This window comes from Spermophilus citellus (assembly GCF_964194105.1).
Source record: "Spermophilus citellus genome assembly, chromosome: 2".
NCBI classification, from domain to species: Eukaryota; Metazoa; Chordata; class Mammalia; order Rodentia; family Sciuridae; genus Spermophilus; species Spermophilus citellus.
Window position 1 is genome coordinate 211,564,621 of NC_138183.1, and position 21,490 is coordinate 211,586,110.

At 39.9% G+C, this 21,490-nt stretch overlaps 2 protein-coding genes across 3 annotated transcripts in view; both read left to right on the forward strand.

Annotated features, from left to right (window-relative positions):
• The first annotated feature begins 394 nt into the window (after nt 1–394).
• On the forward strand, nt 395–13,895 carry LDHA (lactate dehydrogenase A). The gene is made up of 8 exons (XM_081281755.1): nt 395–551; nt 2,724–2,873; nt 4,793–4,910; nt 6,650–6,823; nt 7,277–7,450; nt 8,153–8,270; nt 12,474–12,597; nt 13,196–13,895. Exons 2-8 carry the CDS (start codon nt 2,748–2,750, stop codon nt 13,358–13,360), a joined length of 999 nt encoding a protein of 332 aa, XP_081137881.1. The 5' UTR covers nt 395–551; nt 2,724–2,747; the 3' UTR covers nt 13,361–13,895.
• A 5,134-nt stretch (nt 13,896–19,029) lies between these two features.
• The window catches only part of LOC308642632 (L-lactate dehydrogenase C chain), a 36,075-nt gene continuing 33,614 nt past the window's right edge, over nt 19,030–21,490 (forward strand). For both annotated transcript variants that reach the window (XM_081281757.1, XM_081281756.1), the window contains exons 1-2: nt 19,030–19,357; nt 19,437–19,571. In XM_081281757.1, coding sequence (XP_081137883.1) covers nt 19,446–19,571 — 126 coding nt within the window. In that variant the 5' untranslated portion in view covers nt 19,030–19,357; nt 19,437–19,445. The remainder of the gene's footprint in view (nt 19,358–19,436; nt 19,572–21,490) is intronic.

A 21,490-nucleotide genomic window follows, 5' to 3' on the forward strand; every position in this document is an offset into this window, starting at 1 on the left:
GTTTGGCAGTAGGGGAAAAGGAGACGTCCTTTTCCATCAGTCGGACAAACTGACGCTGTGCTAGGTATTTTCCTTCTTTCATTCAACAAATGTTTATGGAGCGTCAGAAGCTGTCCCAGGCATTTGGAAACAGCGATGAAGAAATAGATCAGGGATTTCTTGAGAGTAACGTGCAAATTTTGCGGAAGAGGAAGCTGAGGGTCTGCCTGACTCTGGTTCACGAATATCGCCCGGGCTCCCATGGCCGGAGGGGCAGCGTGGGGCTTTGGGCACTCCCTTAGATGTCCCGGCGCACGTGGTTTGGCCCGCGGGTCCGCTGTCCGGCTGCGCGCGCCGCCAGGGCCTCTCCATTGCCCCTCCCGGCTGGGCGCCCGCCCCCAGCCCAACCCACACGTGGGTTCCCGCACGTCCGCCTGGCTCCACTCCTGACGTCAGCTTCGAGGTTCCATTTAAGGCCCCTCCCGCGCCCAGCCTTGAGTGCTGGAGACTCTGCTGCAGAGTGCGGATTCTATTGCTGCGCGCCCCCGACGCCTTCTCAACGTGCACTCCCGGTACGGTCAACCCCGAGTACTCTGCACCCGGAGGGGAGGGAGAGCAACTGCTTATGGCTCCTCTGGCCCGCGCTGCCCGCGAAGGGGTCCCTGCTGTCGGGGAGAGGCGCCGCTTCCCAGAAGACGTGGGCGGTGGCCTACCATACTTGGGCTTGGCGTCCACCACTCTAGGCTTTTGCCCTAAGCGGCATCTCTGGCCTCTGGCCTCGCTGGGGAGCCGAGCGAGTGACGCCACCCAACCCAGGGTTGATATTCCGGGTGGATGAGGAAGGACAGGAGATCATAGATCTGAGGGTGGAGGATGCCTTCGGGTTTGAAGTTAGCGAACAACGCAAAACTTGTGGTCCGGTTTTGGGAGCTCAGGCTATCCCTAGAGCCTTAGTACGTCTGGGGAAGGGTTCCTGGATGCCGGAGAAACCCTGAGTGCTGTGCGATTTGAATTTTTGCCCTGGGACGCTGGAGAGGTGGAGTCTATGGGGATTGCTGTCGCCTTTAGACTATAAGGTGCTCTTTGCGTAAGTGATATTTATTAAGTTGCTGGGGGATTAGAGGCTGTACTAAACGAGGTGCCTGCAAAGATGAAGCAGGCAGAGTTGCAGTACTTCTGCACCTCAGACGGGTCTATCGAGAATAGTATCGCGTGTACCATCTCTTTTTGGCAAAGGGGAAAACCTAGAGTTGGGAGAGAGGGCATCTCTAAGGTCACAGTGAGTGGGTGGCAGAGGTGGGGAGGGTAGATCCTCGTTCTGCAAGGCTCTTGCCCCTAGACACAGTCTTGCCCTACCATAGAAGGAAGCTGTGGAGCAGAAGACTGAAGGTTTCAGTGAGGCCGGTTCTTTGCAGGAGAATTCCTCCCTTTAGCCAATAAGTTGCAGAAACCATGCAAGGCTATCTAGAAATAGCAGTGATTTGAGACCCGATTCCATCTTGGTGACTCTGGGCTGCCTGCCTAGAGATCCTGTCTGATATTTTTGCCCTTTAGGACCGAGTCAAAACTAGGCGTGGTGTTTGGGGGGATGTAACATGTGATTCCCTCCAATGAGTGCAGTGCAGGGTTGGATGGGCAGAGTGGAAGATTCCCTCCCCAAGCTCTGGAATTCAAGGGTTCCACCAAGTACCTGTTAACCTTAAGGCTTCAAACCCTCTGCAGCCATTTCTGCACTTCCTGTGCTGACAAAATTTCCTCATACCGGGCCTCATGACTTTGCAGCGGGACCACGGCTGAAGCTACACGTGGCTCCTCCTTCCTGCTTGGTTAACAGACGCTAGTCCCTGGTATTGTGATTTGAAGTGTGACTGGCTAACCGCCAGGCCAGGGAGGCTGCCAACCCAGCTTCACGTTGTTCACATGTGCTTCACGGCATTAGTAAGGTCTAAAGTCTGACTGGAGCATGCTCCCTCTGACCCACACAATGGATGGTTGCAGATAGCCTACACTTACTTGAGAGCTGGGCCGGTGGGGCTTACCCACTCCACCACCCAGCGTCCACGATCCAGCCTACTGCCTATTAATGGCACACTGCCACCAAGTTGCTGCTTTCTCTACCCCACCACCTCCGTAAAGCAAAAGCGCATGCGCACTTGCGCAAGTTTTCTGTGTCGGGATTTCCGGATCTGGGCGGGGCGTAAACCCTTGTGCCACTTGGGGAGGAAAGCAAGCAAGTGTGCAGTGTGCGCAGGCGCCGACCTCACAGCACATTCCTTTGCTTTTGGGTTGTGCTTGTGGCCGTTAGTGGCGATTTCTGCTTGTACTTTTGGTCCTTAGTTGGGGCTTTGCACTGTACTTGCTTTAAGGTCCTGAGTGGCCGAAAGATAGCTGCCCAGTGTGGGTGGCTCACTGATTTTGTCTGAAGAGCGGCCTACCCTTCTAAGGGCTAATAAGCCAAGATGAGTGATCCCTCAGGAGGCTATACTTACACCCAAACTTCGATATTATTTTTTCATGCCAAGGTGAGGTCCTTCACATCAGATCCTGGTCAGACCAAACCCTGGCATTAGACTTTTAAACTCTTTTTGCCACCTTTAGGTTGTTCCTTCTCCATTTTTAGTCCTCTCTTGTGAATTTCAGTGGCAAATTCCCAAAAGAAAGTAAAGTAAGCCTTTTTCAAGAACAGCTCTTGGTAAGTAAACAATATTTCAAGAGGATGCAGTAACATTGTTTCTCCCCTATAGATTCCTTTTGGTTCCAAGTCCAAGATGGCAAGTCTCAAGGATCAGCTGATTGTGAATCTTCTTAAGGAAGAACAGGTCCCCCAGAATAAGATTACAGTTGTTGGGGTTGGTGCTGTTGGCATGGCCTGTGCCATCAGTATCTTAATGAAGGTAAGTGAGAGTCCATCACTCTGGAAGCAGATGCCTTGGCTCCATCCTGTCCTCCACCCTCCCCAATAATTGGATTGTCACAGTGTACATTAAAATATGAAGGTTCATGCACTCATTCAAGGAACTTAATGTGAAACAACCTTTGAAACATGGTGAGGTATCAACAGTGTTATCTGAAATAAAAAGTGTCAAAGGTTACATTTTCTAAAATTCATTATATATCCAAATGAAAGGAAGAGTTTATGCCTTTAAATGAGTCAGACTCTCTTAAATTAATTTTTGAATTGAAAATAACAGTTACATATGGTAAAATTAAAATCATCCTATGGGGATTTTTTTTTTTTTTAATTTTTTTTAACAGGCATGAGTTTATTAGAAGAGATAGGGATAGAAAAAGGAAAAGGGACACTCTTAGGGAGAGAGTGTATTGCTAAAAGCTTGGTCCTTGTCCCTGATGCCAATCTTAATAACAAGGACGTGGTTTTTAGAAAAAGGAAAAAGAAGGTTTATTGCCTTGCTAGCAAAGGAGAATCACATGGGAAACACCACTATACCACCACCTTTCTTTAACAATTTTGTTATCAATTATGGGACTAAAAATTAGAAAAAGAATTTGTGAGTAAAGAACACACTTTACAGTATTCAAACCTGATTTATATAAAAAATAATTGAAGCACCTTTCAATATTAAAGTACTTCAGGTTTATAAGAGTGAAATATGACTTCTGTATTCTGAACATTAATGGATTGAAGGAAGAAGGGACTGAAGGCAGAAATGAGCTGTGCAGAGATCTTATAATAGCAAAGCTCACTCTGTGTGCTTTAAAAAAAATTTTTTTTAGGTGTAGTTGGACACAATACCTTAATTTATTTGTTTTTATGTGGTGCTGAGGATCAAACTCAAGCCCTCACACACACATGCTAGGCGAGCACTCTACTGCTGAGCTACAACCCCAGCCCCTCTGTATTTGTTCTTAGAAGAAGCCGCATAACACACCAACTTTTATTCCTTAACCACTTGATCAGAAATTGATCCTGTTTTCTCTATATGTATGAATCACCTGTGGTCTTTTTTTTTTTGGCCTCTGATTCAGGTATGGGTAAGAGTACCCACTGACCACTTGAAGTACCCACTGACCACTTGTTGTTGGTGCTCCTGGTCTAAGATGCACCTATGAATTTTTATAGGTTCAATTGTAAGGATGCTTTTTACCAATATTATGCAAGGCAGAAGTCTTATCTTTGTGCAAAACTGTAAGTATTGGTTCAAATATGAAAAACAACCAGAGAATTACTCAAGACTATCACTTCTTTTTTATGGTGGTGGTAAGGGGGGGACCAAGGATTGAACCCAGGGGCACTTTACCACTGAGCCACATTCCCAGCCATTTTTGTTTTTATTTTGAGACAAGGTCTCGCTAAGTTGCTTTGCTAAGTTCCTGAGACTGGCTTTGAACTTGTGATCCTCCTGCCTCAGCCTCTCAGCCTCCCAGCCTCCCAAACTTCTAGGAATACAAGTGTGCACCAAGTGTTGATACTAGTCCATATCACCTATTTAATGACTAGCAAATTCAATGTAAAACTGAATTTGGGATAGAAAATAAAGCAGTTTTTTATAATTAGAAAGCAGTGTTATTGGAGGTAGTTGAAGTTTTATGACTATTGATTGTTCCATTTCCATACCAGCAGTGGTAGCACTTCTGCAGAGGTTGGTTCAGAGGGGAGATAGTGCTATGTATAGACCATCTGTGAGTCAGCTTAAAAAAATGGCAGTCTGCCTCTACTTTGAAGTATATCCTGACACTTAACACTGATACTAAAATAGCAGAACTCTCCTGTGTCGGAATTAAGAGAAATTTTTCATTCCAAAAATCTTGAGATGACAGTCTCCCATTTAACTAAAAATTTTATGTCTTTTAGGACTTGGCAGATGAACTTGCTCTTGTTGATGTCATGGAAGATAAATTGAAGGGAGAGATGATGGATCTCCAGCATGGCAGCCTTTTCCTTAGAACACCAAAAATTGTCTCTGGCAAAGGTTGATTTCAATAAGTTTTATATTGTAGTCCACATTAGATGTAAACTTTCTTTTTGTACAATATTTTATAATAGAAAGCTACTGACTACATGCTAAGATAGACAATATGACACAAAACCTGGGGGTGGAGAGGTTGGTGGGGAGAGCAGGGCAGAAGCCACAGGCTTAGACTAAGAGACTTTCAATAGACTGATGAATGGACTGGATCTGCAGCTTCAGTTGAGAGACTTCTTTGATTTTGACAGAACACACAATGACAAGCCTGGAGACCTCACAGGTCTGCCTTAGGGCCCACTTGGAGCACACAAACATACAGGGCACATTCTTGTCTTCATAATAGTAGCAAGATGTCCAGGGTGATCTCTAGGGATTCAGCATCTGCAGCCATCACAGGGAACTTGGAGATGCCTTTGTTGAGGGTTTTGGTGGCATGGTTGCAGTCCCTCTTAACAGTCTTCAAGAGCAGGCAACCTTGGATAAATCAGAAAAAAGCAGATGTAAATATTTTTATTCATCTCGAAGTCCTAGCTCTTAGAAGCTTTTCTTTTTCATACAGGATAGGAGAGTCTTATTTTTACATTGGTACCTGTGGATATCAAAGTTCAATCTATACTAAATGGTTTAAAATGGAAATTCAATTAGTGTAATATGTGGAAACCATCTGAACTAGAATGTAATGAATAAAGTTTCAATCTTTAGGTGCATATTTAACCACATTGCTTTAAAAACTTTTTTTCTTTTGTGGTGTTGGAGCATTTAATCTAGGCCTTGCATATGCTTGGCAAGTACTCTATCACTGAGCTACACCCCCAGCTATCAGATATTTAAGTGTTCTTATTCCCCCACTTCCTTTCACACAGTAACACAAGGTTGAGATCAGAATAAATGAGCCTGTTCAGATATTTTTTACTTGACCCTTTCACACTTAACTAGCACCAGCCTGGGAAATGGGATTTGGGCCCAAATAGTGTCTTTTGGTACTTGAAAGTCCTTAGCAACTCCTAGAGTTAATCATCTTATGCCTTCGGGTATCTAGAAGCAAAATATGTTCGTTAAGTGTAAAGGCATCTCTGCCTTTGTTAGTAATCAAGTAGTTAAGTAAACTTAGGAGCAATGAAGAATAAGAACATTGAACGAAGGGGAAGAATTGGGGATATCTGAGAAGTTGATATATGAGAATCATAAACTTGATTTCTTCCTGTTTCTCTCAGTCGTAGTTATATAAAGTTATAATGTAACTAAAACTACACTACAAGGAAGGTATACACTGGTCGTTTTCAGTTCATAAGTGTGATGACTGGGTTTTGCGTTGGGTGAAATATGCCTTTCTCTAAATGTTGTTAGAATATCAGTGCATTACCCATCTGACATAAAAAATAGAAAACCTGAAAACAAAGGGAAATGTCTAGGAGGCAGTAAGGGCATTTATCTGCCATATATATAAAACCTGCATAAAATTACAGAAGCCAGGTGTAGTGATAATACTGTGATCTCAGTGATTCTACAGGCTGAGGCAGGAGGAATAAAAGTTTAAGGTCTGTAAGGGCAATTTAGGGAGACCCTGTCTCCAACCTGAAGAAAAAGGGAGGGACTGGGGGTGCAGTTCAGCAGCAGAGTACTTGCTACATGTGTGTGAGGCCCTGGGTTTAATCCTTAGTACTAAAAAGAGGAACAAATTTTGGTAGCTAGTTAACAGTTCTCTTAAAGGTATTCATCTGATCGTTTTTTTCGTTTTTTAGACTATAATGTGACTGCAAACTCCAAGCTCGTCATTATCACAGCTGGGGCACGTCAGCAAGAGGGAGAAAGCCGTCTTAATTTGGTCCAGCGTAATGTGAACATCTTCAAGTTCATCATTCCCAATGTTGTAAAATACAGCCCACATTGCAAGTTGCTTGTTGTTTCCAATCCAGGTGAGACTTAACAGCATAAAACATGAGCTATAGTAAAATTGATAGTATGTTATATTCTATATGCATGTATATATTCATTTATTTCTTGTTGCATTTCCCTCCTGAGAGTGTTTTTGTAAAATAGTTATTATAAAACATTAAAGGGATAAAACATTAAAGGGACAGAATGCCTCTGAACATAGTTGGAACATAAAATCAGTTATTTACCCAAGATCTTATATATGGAATAAGTTTATGAATAATTGTATTCTCTTAATTGGTGCAGTTTATTCTCATAAAATAATACTTGACTGCTTGGTAGACTTGATATGTAGTACAGAGACTTCAAAATATTAACAAAAATATCAATTAGTCATGAGCAGTATCAAGATCCATATAGAACCATATATCTGTAGTGGCTAATCATTATCTAATGAATTACCTAATGTCTTTGCCTGAATGTTGTCTTCACAGTGGATATCTTGACCTATGTGGCTTGGAAGATAAGTGGCTTTCCCAAAAACCGTGTTATTGGAAGTGGTTGCAATCTGGATTCAGCACGATTCCGTTACCTGATGGGGGAAAGGCTGGGAGTTCACCCATTAAGCTGTCATGGGTGGGTCCTTGGGGAGCATGGAGACTCTAGTGGTAAGCGCGAGTTATTTTTCTGCTTTTATTTACAAAAAGATTGCATTAAAAAATACAGGTATTTTTATTATTAAATTAGACCCTAAGTCAAGTATCCCTTAATCAGGATAGACTGGTTTCTTGGAATCTACCATTTATATAATTATATGCTAAGAATTAGGATTTTATCCATTTTATATGACATTTTATGGCAAGGAGAACAGAATGAAATTTTACTTCTATGGAAGTAAATAACTAGACTTGTTATTTCTTCAGAATTGAACCTAGGTCCTCGTGTATGCTTATCACACACTTTATCCTTGTACATCCCATAACCCCCAACATGTGAAAACCATAGTTCTTATGATAACTTTAGTCATTTATACTTGACTTGAACTGCTTATCCCTGAAAAGGTCAGCCACCCCAAGTGGAGTTCAAGAAAATATTTTGATACTGTGCAGAGTTCTGAGTTCCTTATGCCAATAAAATTTCCCTTATGTTTGTATGCCATCTTTATATTTCAAATATATGAACTAAACATTCCAACAAATGAGGGAAATGGGTTGAAATATATAATTCTTGTTATATAATCTAAATAAATGAAAATCTAATAGTAAGGATATTGGTTTTGACCATTTGTGTGTAATCCCCTTCAGCAGATAGGAGAATTAAAAATAGTATCTTGATGCATAAAAATAATTGTGCTGTACAATTTCTTTTAGTACCTGTGTGGAGTGGAGTGAATGTTGCTGGTGTCTCCTTGAAGAATCTGCACCCAGATTTAGGCACTGATACAGATAAGGAACATTGGAAAGAGGTTCATAAGCAGGTGGTTGACAGGTAATAAGTTTCATAATCTGGCAATATAGGAGGTTAAAATTTATTATTTTTATATAAAAGATTTAATTTTTTTGTGATACTAGAGATTGAACCCAGGGGTACTATACCACTGAGCAACATCCCCTACCCCTTTAAAAATTTTTTTGAGACAGGATCTCACTAAAATAATCTGGCCTTGAACTTGCAATCCTCCTGCCTCAGCCTCCCAAGTTAATGGAATTACAGGTTGTAACATTAAAGTGCTACCCTATGTGTGCAGATGATGAATCTGGCAGGTCAGATCCAAAAGACAATAAAAATATACTCTTTATACAAGATGGCATTTATTTTAGTAATAATACGGAAGTAAAAGAAAAAGTGATAGGCAAGAGAAAAAGAAAGGACAGTATTATCACCGGCATGTGGGAAACACACCTGAAGTCATGGAACAGGAGAGTTCCTGGGCAGCTTTTCAGGTTCCTGACTAGGAAGTCCCCAGCAGAGCATTCTCTCCACTGGTGAGACCCCAGTGGGGCTTCTTAAATACAAATTAGAACAAAGAACACTTCATTCTAACAACTACCCATCCCCTCAAGGACACTTCATCCCCACTAGTACTGGCCAGATTTCCAAGGGAGGGACTGGTGGCCTTGAGGTAAGTGAGTGTCCGAGTGAGCCAGCCAAACCCACTAGGAAGTCAGCATTCTTTAGATGTTCCATCAACGATGTGTGAAGGTCCTGGCAGGCACGTGGACAGGGAAGATCTTTAATATTTTCCTTAGCCCTTTCAGGTGTATGCCACCAGGCCCTGCTATTTTAATAGTGTTTATGTCTGAATACTTTGAGATAACTTGTTTCCTCCCCCCCCCCACCCACCCCCACCCCCCGCTCCTGGTACTAGGAATACCCAGGGCCTTGCACATGCTAAACAAGTACTCTACTGCTGAGCTAAATCCCAGTCATTTTTTAATTCCTTTTTTATTTTGAAATGGTTCAGGCTGGTCTCGAACTTGCCATGGTCTTCTACCTTCGAGTAGCTGGGATCAGAGGCATGTGGGAGCCTGGCAACTCTTGTTTTCTTAAGCTTTGTTAAAGATCATAGTAGAAAGACAAAGGTAAAAACAACAAAAAGAATAGCTAAAATGAAAAATAGAGTACCAAATGCTGGCAAGATTATGCAGAGCAGATATTGGGTTCCTCATACATTGTTGGTTGAAATGTAAAATGGTGCCATCATTCTGGAAAACAGTTGGTTAAAATTAAAAATGAGTTTTTTTATACAACCCAGCAATTTCATATAATGGATCCCAGAGAAATAAAACACCCATAAACAGATAAAAATATTAAAAATTACAGGTATTTTTAATGCTAAAATCTTTTTTAAAATGCCATAATTCTCTGTAATCTGATAAATCTTTGCTTGTATTTTAAACTATTAAAATTCAACAAATAAGTTTGTCTGCCCTACTGGGATATGAGTCTTTACTTCAACATATATGATTTATTCACTTAGAAATAACTTTTTTTTTTTTTTTTTTTTGTGGTACTGGGGATTAAACCCAGGGTGCTCTAAGACCGTGCTACATCCACAGCCCTTTTTATTTTTTAATCTTTTTGGTACTGGGGATTGAACCAAGGATGCTCAGTCACTGACTGAACCACATCCCTAGCCCTTTTCCTTTTTAAAATTTTTTTTCATTTAATATTTTTTAGTTGTCAATGAACCTTTATTTTATTTATTTACATGTGGTGCTGAGAATCAAACCCAGGGCCTCACACATGGTAGACAAGCACTCTATCACTGAGCCACAACCCCAGCCCTTTTTGTATTTTATGCAGAAATAAAGTCTCACTGAGTTGCTCAGGGTTTTTCTAAATTGCTGAGGCTGGAGGCTGGCTTTGAATTCTCTATCCTCTTGCCTTTGTCTCCTGAGCCTCTGGGATTACAGGCATGCACCACAGCACTTGGCTTTTTTTTTAAGGTTTTTTTTTTGTTTTTTTTTTTTAGTGTGTGTGTGTGTGTTGCTGATGATTGAACCCAGGGCCTTGTGCATGCAAGGCAAGCAACACTCTACTAACTGAGCTATATTCCCACCTGCCGTTTTGATACAGAGTGTTGCTAAATTGCTTAGGGCCTTACTAAGGCTGGCTTTGATGTTGTGATCCACTGCCTCACTTAGTCTCCTAAATCCTGGGATTACAAGGGTGCACTACCTTCCTGACTTCTTTATTTTGAGATCAGGTCTCTCCAAGTCACCTAGACTGGCCTCAAACTTGTGATACTCCTGCATTAGCTCCTGAGTAGCTGGGATTACAGGAATGTGCCACTGTACCTGGCAAGAAAAACCTTTAAAAATCCAAGTTATTTTTTTTTGGTACCAGGGATTGAACTCACGGGCACTTGGCCACTGAGTCATATCCCCAGCCATATTTTGTATTTTATTTAGAGAAGAGTCTCATTGAGTTGCTTAGTGCCTTGCCATTGCTGAGGCTGGCTTTGAATTTGCTATCCTCCTGCCTCAGCCTCCTGAGCTGCTGGGATTACAGGCCTGGGCCACCACACCCAGCCCAAGTACTTATTATACTCTTTGAGATTATAAACATAGTTAGCATCTGGGTGTGGTGACACACACCTATATATCAGGAGGCTGAGGCAGAAGAATGGCAAAATTGAGGGTAGTCTGGGCAATTTAGCAAGATCCTGTCTCAAAATAAAATAGAAAAAAGAACTGGGGATACAGCTCAGAGGTAGAGAGCATTTGCCTAGCATGTGCAAGGCCCTGGGTTCCATATCCAGGAAAACACACACACACACACAGAAACAGATAGCTTTTTTATTCAGATGATAATAAAGTTATATGCCCAGGTCTAGAAATGCTAGAAACATGGTACACTAACAAGTATTTACTAACAAATTGTTGAAATAGGGAAGTTTTCTACTTGGCATTATTTACTTGTAAACTGTGGTTATGTGTGGACCTTAGGTCTATCAATTAGTCCTTGGTTCAGGATATATTTTTATACAAGTACTATTTGCTGTTTGTGCCACTAGAGCTCCTTATATTTTCATAATTGGTCTAGCAAGGCTCTCTCATTGTTTAGTTAAATAAAACCTGTGAACTTACCACCCAGCCAAGAGACTTTAACATTAGCTATCATCTGGTATAATATTCCTTGGGTCAGAATTACTAGTCTGCTGGTGTTGGAAAATACTGGAAGTTAATTTTTGCCCCACTCCCTATTCAACTATCTCCCTGTCACTCCCAATTGAAATAATCTTATAGTCAACATGCTGTGTGCAATCTTTTAATCTTTCTATATTTACCGTTTTCATTTGAAATGCTGGCAATTGAATCCTGGTCTTTGTGCATGCTAGGCAAACATTTTACCACTGAGCTACTTCCTCAGCTGCCCCTGGGTGTTCTCTTTTTTATTTTCTATTTTTTCCAGCAATGGAGAATGAACCCAGGGGTTATCACTGAGCTACATCTTCAGCCCATTTTTTTTTATTTTGAGGCAGGATCTTGCTAAATTGACCTCCAACTTGCTATCCTCCTGCCTCGACTTCCTGAGTCACTGGATTACAAGCATGTGCCACCATTCCTCAGCCCTGGATTTACTTTTTAAAATCCAGTAGTACACTTCTTTTTTTCTTTTCTTTGCTACCACCACTCTTTGTACTACATTTTTCACCCCACACAACCCCCCTTGGTACTACTTCTGAGCTACATCCAACCCCAGCCCTTTTTATTTTCTGCGACAAGGTCTTGCTAAGTTGTTGGCTGGCCTTGAACTTCCAACTCTAAAATTCCCGAGTTGCTTGGATTACACATGTACGCCACTATTCCTGGCTCAATATTTCTAATAATCACCAGTTTACCACTATGTTGGTAGCTATAATTGATTAGTTATGACAGTTATGTAATATTCCTTTGTGTCAGAATACCACAATTTATTCATTCTATTGGAGGGCAGTGTTCTTGTTACTTTTTTTTTTTTTTTTTTTTTTTTGCCATTCCTAATAGTATTGTTGTGAACATTCCTGTTCAGTGATGTTCTGGTGTATATGCAAGGGTTACCCTTAGAAGTATAATGCAACTTTTTGGCATTATTTACTATAAAGCATGTGTTCAGTGAAACCTTTGTTTTCCTTTGTTTCTTCCTCCTGTTTTTTTTTTTTTTTTTGCCCTTCCCTATTCTTCCTTACCCTTCCCTATTCTGTAGCGCTTATGAGGTGATCAAACTAAAAGGCTATACATCCTGGGCCATTGGACTGTCTGTGGCAGATTTGGCAGAAAGTATAATGAAGAATCTTAGACGGGTGCATCCAATTTCCACCATGATTAAGGTAGGTCCATGTAGTGATACATTGTATTTGAATACTTACTTCTGTTTTGCTTTTGTTTCTGTTGCTGTTGTGGTTGTAAGGAAAGCCCCCTACCACTAAGCTATATCCCCAGCCCTATTTCCTGGTTTTTTAGAAAAGATTCTTCTGAGAAAGCAATTAGGTTAAGGGAAGTCCTGTTCACTGAAGTGAGATAACTTAATGCACTCGGAACTTTGGAAATAAATGATTGATATACAGGATAAATGTCCACACATATATACTTGATAACTTGACTGAAAAACTTGTTATGTTTAAATAGATAGAAGTCTATAGGAGACAGATTTTGCCATTGGGAAAAGTAGAAATCACTATTACTTACCACAATGTTACATAATAAATATTGGGAAGTACTGTGTATAATAATAGTTTTTCTTTTAATATATATATGTTGTTGGTGTTTTTAGTGGTTTTCTTTTACACTCTTGATTATATAAGTGAACATCTGGAAATAAATTTCTGCTTATTAAGTCAAATAAGCTTCATAAGGGCAAAGAATGTAAGTCTTGGGAAACCTCAGATTGTATAGATAAAATGTAAATTATTTTCTTTTTGTTTTCAGGGTCTCTATGGAATAAAGGATGATGTTTTTCTAAGTGTGCCTTGCATCTTGGGACAAAATGGAATCTCAGATGTTGTGAAGGTGAATTTGACTCCTGAGGAAGAGGCACGTTTGAAGAAGAGTGCAGATACACTTTGGGGAATCCAAAAAGAGCTGCAGTTTTAGAGGCTTCTAATGTCATACCACTTCACTGTCTAGGATACAACAGGATTTTAGTTGGAGGTGTGCATGTTGTCCTTTTTATCTGTTCTGAGATTAAAGCAGATGGCCTGGGAAAAACATCAATTTTCTAAAGTTAGAAATAGGAATGGCGTATAAAACCCTACAGATATCCTGATGCTGGATAGTACTTAACTTGTGTAGTCCTAAAATAGTGTAAAATAGTTCCACCATCTCTGAGATACCACTGCCAATGTTGCACAACATTGTGCATGTTGTGTGATATACCTTCATCAAACATGCCTAGTCCAACTTTGTTTTTTTTTTTTTTTTTTTCATTCAGTCACATCCTGGGATCCAATGTTAAATCCAATATCACATGTCTTATGTATAACTGTTCTAAAGGATTTTATTTTGTGTATTATATGTATCTGTAGTGTACATTTCCATATAATGTAAAAGAAAGATCTACAAATGAACATTGCAACCAGCTATCCAAGTGTCATACCAACTGAGATATCAAATAAACCTTGAACAGTGACTATTCTATTAAATTCTTTTTATTTATTTTTGTGGTGCTGGGGATTGAACCCAGGGCCTGTGCATGTGGGGCAAGCACTGTATCAACTGAGCTACATCCCTAGCCTTTATTTTTATTTTGAGACAGGGTTTTGCTGAGTTGCTGAGGCTGGTCTTGAACGTTGGATCCTCCTGCCTCGGTCTCCCAAGTTGCTGGGATTATAGGCATATGCTACCACTCCTCACCAATTTAAGATATAAAGTCATGAATGTGCCATTTTTTTTGTTGTTATATTACTTGGAAGTAATAGGCTCTTCATGGATAACCCTGCAATAATTTTATTTTATGGGGTACTATTTACTACTGAGTAGACTTGAGTTTAATGTGAATTTATGTGAAGGGTATAATTAGATTGGGTTAGTTTGGTACCATTTCCATTATACTCTATAGTTCCACTATATTAAGCCCAAGGTATTATATATTTGTTATTAAATCAAGTAGTCTTGGTGAGGAGTGGTAGCATATGCCTATAATCCCAGCAACTTGGGAGACCGAGGCAGGAGGAGTCTCTACTCAAATGTCTTTATTAAATTTTCCCTCAAAATAGTTTTGTAAATCACCCTTATTCAGGCCTGAATATTGCCATCATTTCTGACTCAGGCTTTTATTCCCCAAAGTTTTCTTCTTTAGGGCTAGTTAAAAGAAAATTATGGCTTTTTTTCTCTCAAATATAAAATGACAAGCTTGGTCAAGGTGGTCTTGACAGTGCTATTTTAATTGGATTTGCTATCCTGTACACTTTAATTGCAGCCTTGCTAAGATAAAATTTATATACCATAAAATGTACTTTAAAAATTTTTTATTAGTTGTAGATAGACACAATTACCTTTATTTTATTTGATTTTTAGGTGGTGCTGAGGATCAAACCCAGTGCCTCACACATGCTATACAAGTGCTCTGCCACTGAGCTACAACCCTGCCTGCCCAAAATTTGCTCTTAAAATGTACAACTCTTGGGCTGGGGTTGTGGCTCAGTGGTGGAGTGCTTGCTTAGCATGTGTGAGGCAGTGGGTTTGATTCTCAGCCCCACATCTAAATAAAATGAAGGTCCACTGACAACTAAAAGAAATTATTTAAAAAAGTGTACAATTCTTTGGATTTAATTACCCCCAAAAGAAACCAGAATATTTCCATGGGCTTTGTGATCCCTTGAGGTAACTTCAGTTTTATTTTTAAAAAGTTGTTTAGATGTTGATGGACCTTTATTTTATTCATTTATTTATATGTGGTTCTGAGAATCAAATTCATTACCTCACATGCTAGACAAGTACTCTACCACTGGGTCTACAATCCCAGACCCTCAGTTTTATTTTTAAAAAGTCCATATTTTAATGTCATATTTGATACAATAAATTAGACAATATGAACATGATTGAAAAATAAGTGAAATAGACTTAACTCAATCTTTCATGAATTCAGATTTAATCTTGTAAAGTTTCATCATTTTCTGCAACAATAAATGCTCTGGGTTCACCAAGTACCTTCCTGCCCCAGCAAGGAATAGGCCAACTCTACAAGGAGAGCTTTTTTTTTTTTTTTCATATCTTTAGGAAGTGGATTAAGCAGGTCTTAGTCCCATCTCACACAGGGTTTTAGTAGAGAAGAAAATGAGATGCTCAGCACATGGTCCTCGTATTTTTTTTTTCTCCTATAGCCATAAAAATTAAACTATCAGGACTCAAAAGCCACATTCCAGTCTAGGGTTGTAGCTCAGTGGTGGAGCGCTTGCCTCACATGCATGAGGCCCTAGGTTCTATCCTCAGCACCACATAAAGATAAATAAAAATGAAGATGTTGTGTTCATCTACAACTAAATATTAAAAAAATAGATTCAAGATTCTTTACTAAGTGCCTACTATATAATATGATAGATGTTGCAATATACAAGAATAAGTAAAAATAAAATCTTGACTATTTTGACATTACTGCAATAAAAATGTCAATTAAGCTTGGAGAGGTATTAAAAGCCACTTCTCTTCACGATTACCAAGGGGATATATCATTTGGCCACCAGGAACCTGAGGGAAGTATACAGCTTGTTTATTTATTTAGGTACTGGGGATTGAACCAAGGGGCATTAACCACTGAGATAATCCCCAGTCTCACTAAATTGCTGAGGTTGGCCTTGAATTTGTGATTCTCCTACCTTCCTTGTCTGAGCTACTGGGATTACAGGTATGCACCTAGCTAGCTTGATTTTTTTTTGTCTGTGATACCCAGAGTCTTGTGCATGCTAGACAAGTGCTCTACCACTGAGCTACATCTCTAGCCTATTTGCAATTTTTTTATTTTTTATTTTATTTATTTATTTTTAGTTGGAGCTGGTTAAGTTGCCCAGGCTGTTCTGAAACATACTATTATGTTGGGATTGCAGGCATTGTGCCACCAGGCCTGACCACAGCTTGAATTTGCAGGCCATCTAGGTCAACAGTGTTCCTCAGCCCTGAGGTTGCTGGGGAAGCACCTGAGGTTGCTGGGGAAGCACACAAGCAAGTTGTGGTACCAATGTGCCGATGCCACTCTTGTGTGCTACTTATGGGGAGCTTCTAATTTTGGTCTTGTAGTAGGTTGAGAGAAGTGCCATAAGAGAAACAGGAGAGAAATTGGAAATTGTGGTAGTTGACACAATTGTCAAGGAAAGCTGGAAGTGCAGTTTAGTGTGCCAAAACTGAAAATGAGGAATTAGCCTCAAAGGATGGGCAAACAACTTTCCAGATATAGAGAACATTAAAATGTTCTGAGCCCCCACCCCCCGCCAAAAAAAAGGTTGTCCAAAGTCTAATTGGAGAGAGTTTGGTGAGTGTTTTAAAAGTTGGAGGGGTAACAAAGTTACAACTATCTTATATTTGATAAAGGGGCTAAAAGCATGCAATGGAGGAAGGATAGCATCTTCAACAAATGGTGTTGGGAAAACTGGAAATCCATATGCAACAAAATGAAACTGAATCCCTTTCTCTCGCCATGCACAAAAGTTAACTCAAAATGGATCAAGGAGCTTGATATCAAATCAGAGACTCTGCGTCTGACAGAAGAAAAAGTTGGCTCCGATCTACATATTGTGGGGTCGGGCTCCAAATTCCTTAATAGGACACCCATAGCACAAGAGTTAATAACAAGAATCAACAAATGGGACTTTCTTAAACTGAAAAGTTTTTTCTCAGCAAGAGAAACAATAAGAGAGGTAAATAGGGAGCCTACATCCTGGGAACAAATTTTTACTCCTCACACTTCAGATAGAGCCCTAATATCCAGAGTATACAAAGAACTCAAAAAATTAGACAATAAGATAACAAATAACCCAATCAACAAATGGGCCAAGGACCTGAACAGACACTTCTCAGAGGAGGATATACAATCAATCAACAAGTACATGAAAAAATGTTCACCATCTCTAGCAGTCAGAGAAATGCAAATCAAAACCACCCTAAGATATCATCTCACTCCAGTAAGATTGGCAGCCACTATGAAGTCAAACAACAAGTGCTGGCAAGGATGTGGAGAAAAGGGTACACTTGTACATTGTTGGTGGGACTGCCAATTGGTGCGGCCAATTTGGAAAGCAGTTTGGAGATTCCTGGGAAAGCTGGGAATGGAACCACCATTTGACCCTGCTATTGCCCTTCTCGGAATATTCCCTGAAGACCTTAAAAGAGCATGCTACAGGGATACTGCCACATCGATGTTCATAGCAGCACAATTCACAATAGCTAGACTGTGGAACCAACCCAGATGCCCTTCAATAGATGAATGGATAAAAAAAAATGTGGCATCTATACACAATGGAGTACTATGCAGCAATAAAAAATGACAAAATCATAGAATTTGCAGGGAAATGGATGGCACTAGAGCAGATTATGCTTAGTGAAGCTAGCCAATCCCTAAAAAACAAATACCAAATGTCTTCTTTGATATAATGAGAGCAACTAGGAACAGAGCAGGGAGGAAGAGCAGGAAGAAAAGATTAACATTAAACAGAGACATGAGATGGGAGGGAAAGGGAGAGAAAAGGGAAATTGCATGGAAATGAAGGGAGACCCTCATTGCTATACAAAATTACATATAAGAGGTTGTGAGGGGAATGGGAAAATAAACAAGGAGAGAAATGAATTACAGTAGATGGGGTAGAGAGAGAAGATGGGAGGGGAGGGGAGGGGGGATAGTAGGGGATAGGAAAGGTAGCAGAATACAACAATTACTAATAGGGCATTATGTAAAATTTTGGATGTGTAACCGACGTGATTCTGCAATCTGCATTTGGGGTAAAATTGGGGGTTCATAACCCACTTCAATCTAATGTATGAAATATTATATGTCAAGAGCTTTGTAATGTTGTGAACAACCAATAAAAAAAAAAAGTTGGAGGGGTAGAAGGAGGTCAAATCTTAAAGGTCTTTTTGGTTATTCTAAGTATAATGGAAAGCCAAGGAAGTGTTTTAAGCAGAGTTATTGCATGTTCTGCACTACATTACACACACACCCCACAGATCATTACATGGAAAATAGATTATCATTTATATATTGACAGGTTCATATGCAAATACTAGACAAAAAAATGATGGAGGAATTGTGTCCCCTTCTGTGAGTTATAAATTGTTGGTGTTGAACCCTTAGAAAACTAGACATGGCCTTTTCATGTCATTAGTGTTCTCTGTTCTCTCAAGAGAAATCCAAACTTTATTTCAGCACGTGGTCCTAAAGCTACAGAGGTCAATATGTCATAAAGTGACTGCAAGTAAATGCTTGGATAAGGGTGTGACGAGTGCACCATCAAAAAATGTTTCTCAAACTTCGGGATGGTAATTCCCAAGTCCAACTTTAAATTCCTTTCATCCCAGGTGCCCAGATTCGTTCAGCATGTCCTCTCATCTCAGAAAACAGTAAATTAGGCTGGTTCAGGCCATGAGCTCCGCGGCCGAGGCAATTCCCCAGCTGGCTGCCCGTCTTCAGTAGTCTGGCTGCCATCAGCTGTAGCTCAGTTACCTGGTAATAGTTGGGAGACATTGCCCACGCCGAGGACGCCCACCCCTTGCCGATGCGCCTGCGCTTGGGCCTGCCAGGGGCGGGGCTTGCGTGCTGACGTTAAGGGCCGCGCGAGGCAGCCAGCTGTAACGGTTGCTGGGCTTCGCACCTGAACAGTCGTTGGTGTATTTTTCTGGGGTCACTTTTTACTTTCTTAAAGGTGGCGCGTTGTGCTTTGGGGGTCGTATGTACTGAATTGAGCCAAGAAAAGCGTTTGTGAGCGTCTGGTGCTGAGTGAAAATAGTGGCTGGGAACGAGGAGGGTTTAGAAATCGTGTTGGTGCCCCTTTCCCTACCACTGACTATTTATTGAGTGTTCCTTGCTTTACCCCACACTCTTTGACCAGGAATTTTTTTCTTGGGTTTCTTTCCACCTCTGTGTCTTCCATTCTGCGAACTCAAAAGGTAGTTCCTTAGATATCGTAACTGTGAAAGGGATGGATTTAGGGAGTTTGATTCCACGAAATTGCATTCTCTCTGTTAGGTTCTCGAAATGTCAACTGTCAAGGAGCAGCTTATTGAAAATCTAGTTGCAGAAGATGCAGTCTCCCAGAGGAAGATCACCATTATTGGATCTGGTTCTGTAGGCATGGCTTGTGCTATTTGTATCTTACTGAAGGTAAGTCATAAGCCCATCCTGCTGCTGAAAATCAAGTAAGCACTTTTAGGAGTTGTACGCGTTGCGTTCAAAGTTTCAGGACTGTGGCCTTGACAACAAATATGTATCCTATCATATCTGATTTTGACACAATTTAAAAAACATTTACTTTGAGCTAAATGTGTGTCAGGCATTGCTAGACTATTTAAATTTACTTATAGGATTATTCTGTTATTTAACAATTTCTGTAGAAATGATTCAGTATCTTGCATTCCTTGAAGATAAGTCAGTGAAAAATCATATATTCAAAGGGCTTATACTTCAAATCTTTTGCTTTTGCTTTGTCTTTTCTGTTCAGAGCATCTTTTCAAGTGTTTATTGGACATGTGTATATCATCTTTGGATAAATATTCAAATCCTTTGGCCATTTAGAAAACTCAGGGCTTTTTTTTTTTTTTGTGTGTGTGTGTGTGTGTGTGTGTGTAACTCAACCCAGGGGCACTTAATCTCTGAGCCAAATCCCCAGCCTTTTCTTTATTTTATTTTGAGACAGGGTATCACTAAGTTGCTTAGGGCCTTGCTAAATTGCTGAGACTGGCTTTGAACTCAGGATCCTTTTGCCTCAGCCTCATGAGCAGCCAGTATTACAGGCCTGTGCTGAGGCAGCTGGCAGGGATTTTTTTTTTTTTTGGATTGTTGGATTGTTGGAGTTCTTTATATATTCAGATATTAACAACTTATCAGATAGATGATTTGCAAATACTTTCATTCCATGAGTTCCTTTTCCACTCTGTTGCCTGTGTCCTTTGATGCACAGACGTTGTCAAATTTAATGTCTAATTTATTTTTACTTTTGTTGTCTATGCTTTTGTTGTATCCAAAAAAAGCATTGCAAAATTAAATGTCAGGAAGCTTTTCTTCCATGTTTTCTTCTAAGAGTTTTATAGTTTTAGATGTTATGTTTATATTTTTGATCCATTTTGAATTAACTTTGTATTTGGTATAAGGTTAAGGTCCATGTTTGTTCATTGACATGTTAATATCCAGTTCTTTCAATATCTTTTGTTGAAAAGACTATTCCTTCCCCTTTATCTTGGCATCCTTGTTAAAAATTTGAGTCTCATTATGTTCTTCTAGCCTATATTATATCTGTCTTTATGCTGTACCACACTATTTTATATTAAGTTTTGAATTCAGGTAGTATGACACCTCCCACTTTGTTCTTTTTCAAGATTACTTTGACTTTTTGGGTCCTTTTAGATTCAAAGTGAATTTGGGATGAGTTTTTCTATTTCTGAAAAATAACATCTTTGGAATTTTGATAGACTAGCACTGAATCTGTAGATTGCTTTGGGTAATATTGACATCTTAATATTTTAATAATATTGTCTTCCAATCCATAAACATGGGATATCTTTCTGTTTATTTATGTCTTCCTTAATTTTTTTCAGCAACATTTTGTAGTTTTTCTTTTCTTTCTCCTTCTCCTTCTCCTTCTTCTTCAACCAGGGATGCTTTACCTTTGAGCCACATCCCCAGCCCTTTTTAAAAATTTGAGCCAGGGTTTTACTAAATTTTTGGGCCTCACTAATTGCTGAGGCTGACTTTGAACTTGCAATCCTCTTGCCTCACCTCTCAATTTGTTGGGATTACAGGCATGTGCCACTGCACCTGGCTGTAATTTTTAAGTGTGGAATCTTTTACCTCCTTAAGTGTTTTTTAAATGTACTACTTAACCTTTATAACAACTTTTAGAGGTAGGTACCGTTACTTTTTCTATTTGTAAATAAGGATATTAAAGCACAGATGTTAAGTAACTTAGAAATATTGGAACAACTAGTGGGTAGAGAGCTAGGATTGAAATCATGGCAGTTTGAACACAGACCCTGTGTTCTTAAGTCCTTTACAATTTTTAGACAACTTTTAGAAACTTGCAAGGG

What these genes read in the sequence shown, in the direction of transcription:
- LDHA (XM_081281755.1), top strand. Translation starts at nt 2,748, where the DNA reads ATGGCAAGTCTCAAGGATCAGCTGATTGTGAATCTTCTTAAGGAAGAA. An exon ending in CCATCAGTATCTTAATGAAG is followed by an intron (nt 2,874 to 4,792) that starts GTAAGTGAGAGT and finishes TATGTCTTTTAG; the next exon opens with GACTTGGCAGATGAACTTGC. An exon ending in GGAGCATGGAGACTCTAGTG is followed by an intron (nt 7,451 to 8,152) that starts GTAAGCGCGAGT and finishes AATTTCTTTTAG; the next exon opens with TACCTGTGTGGAGTGGAGTG.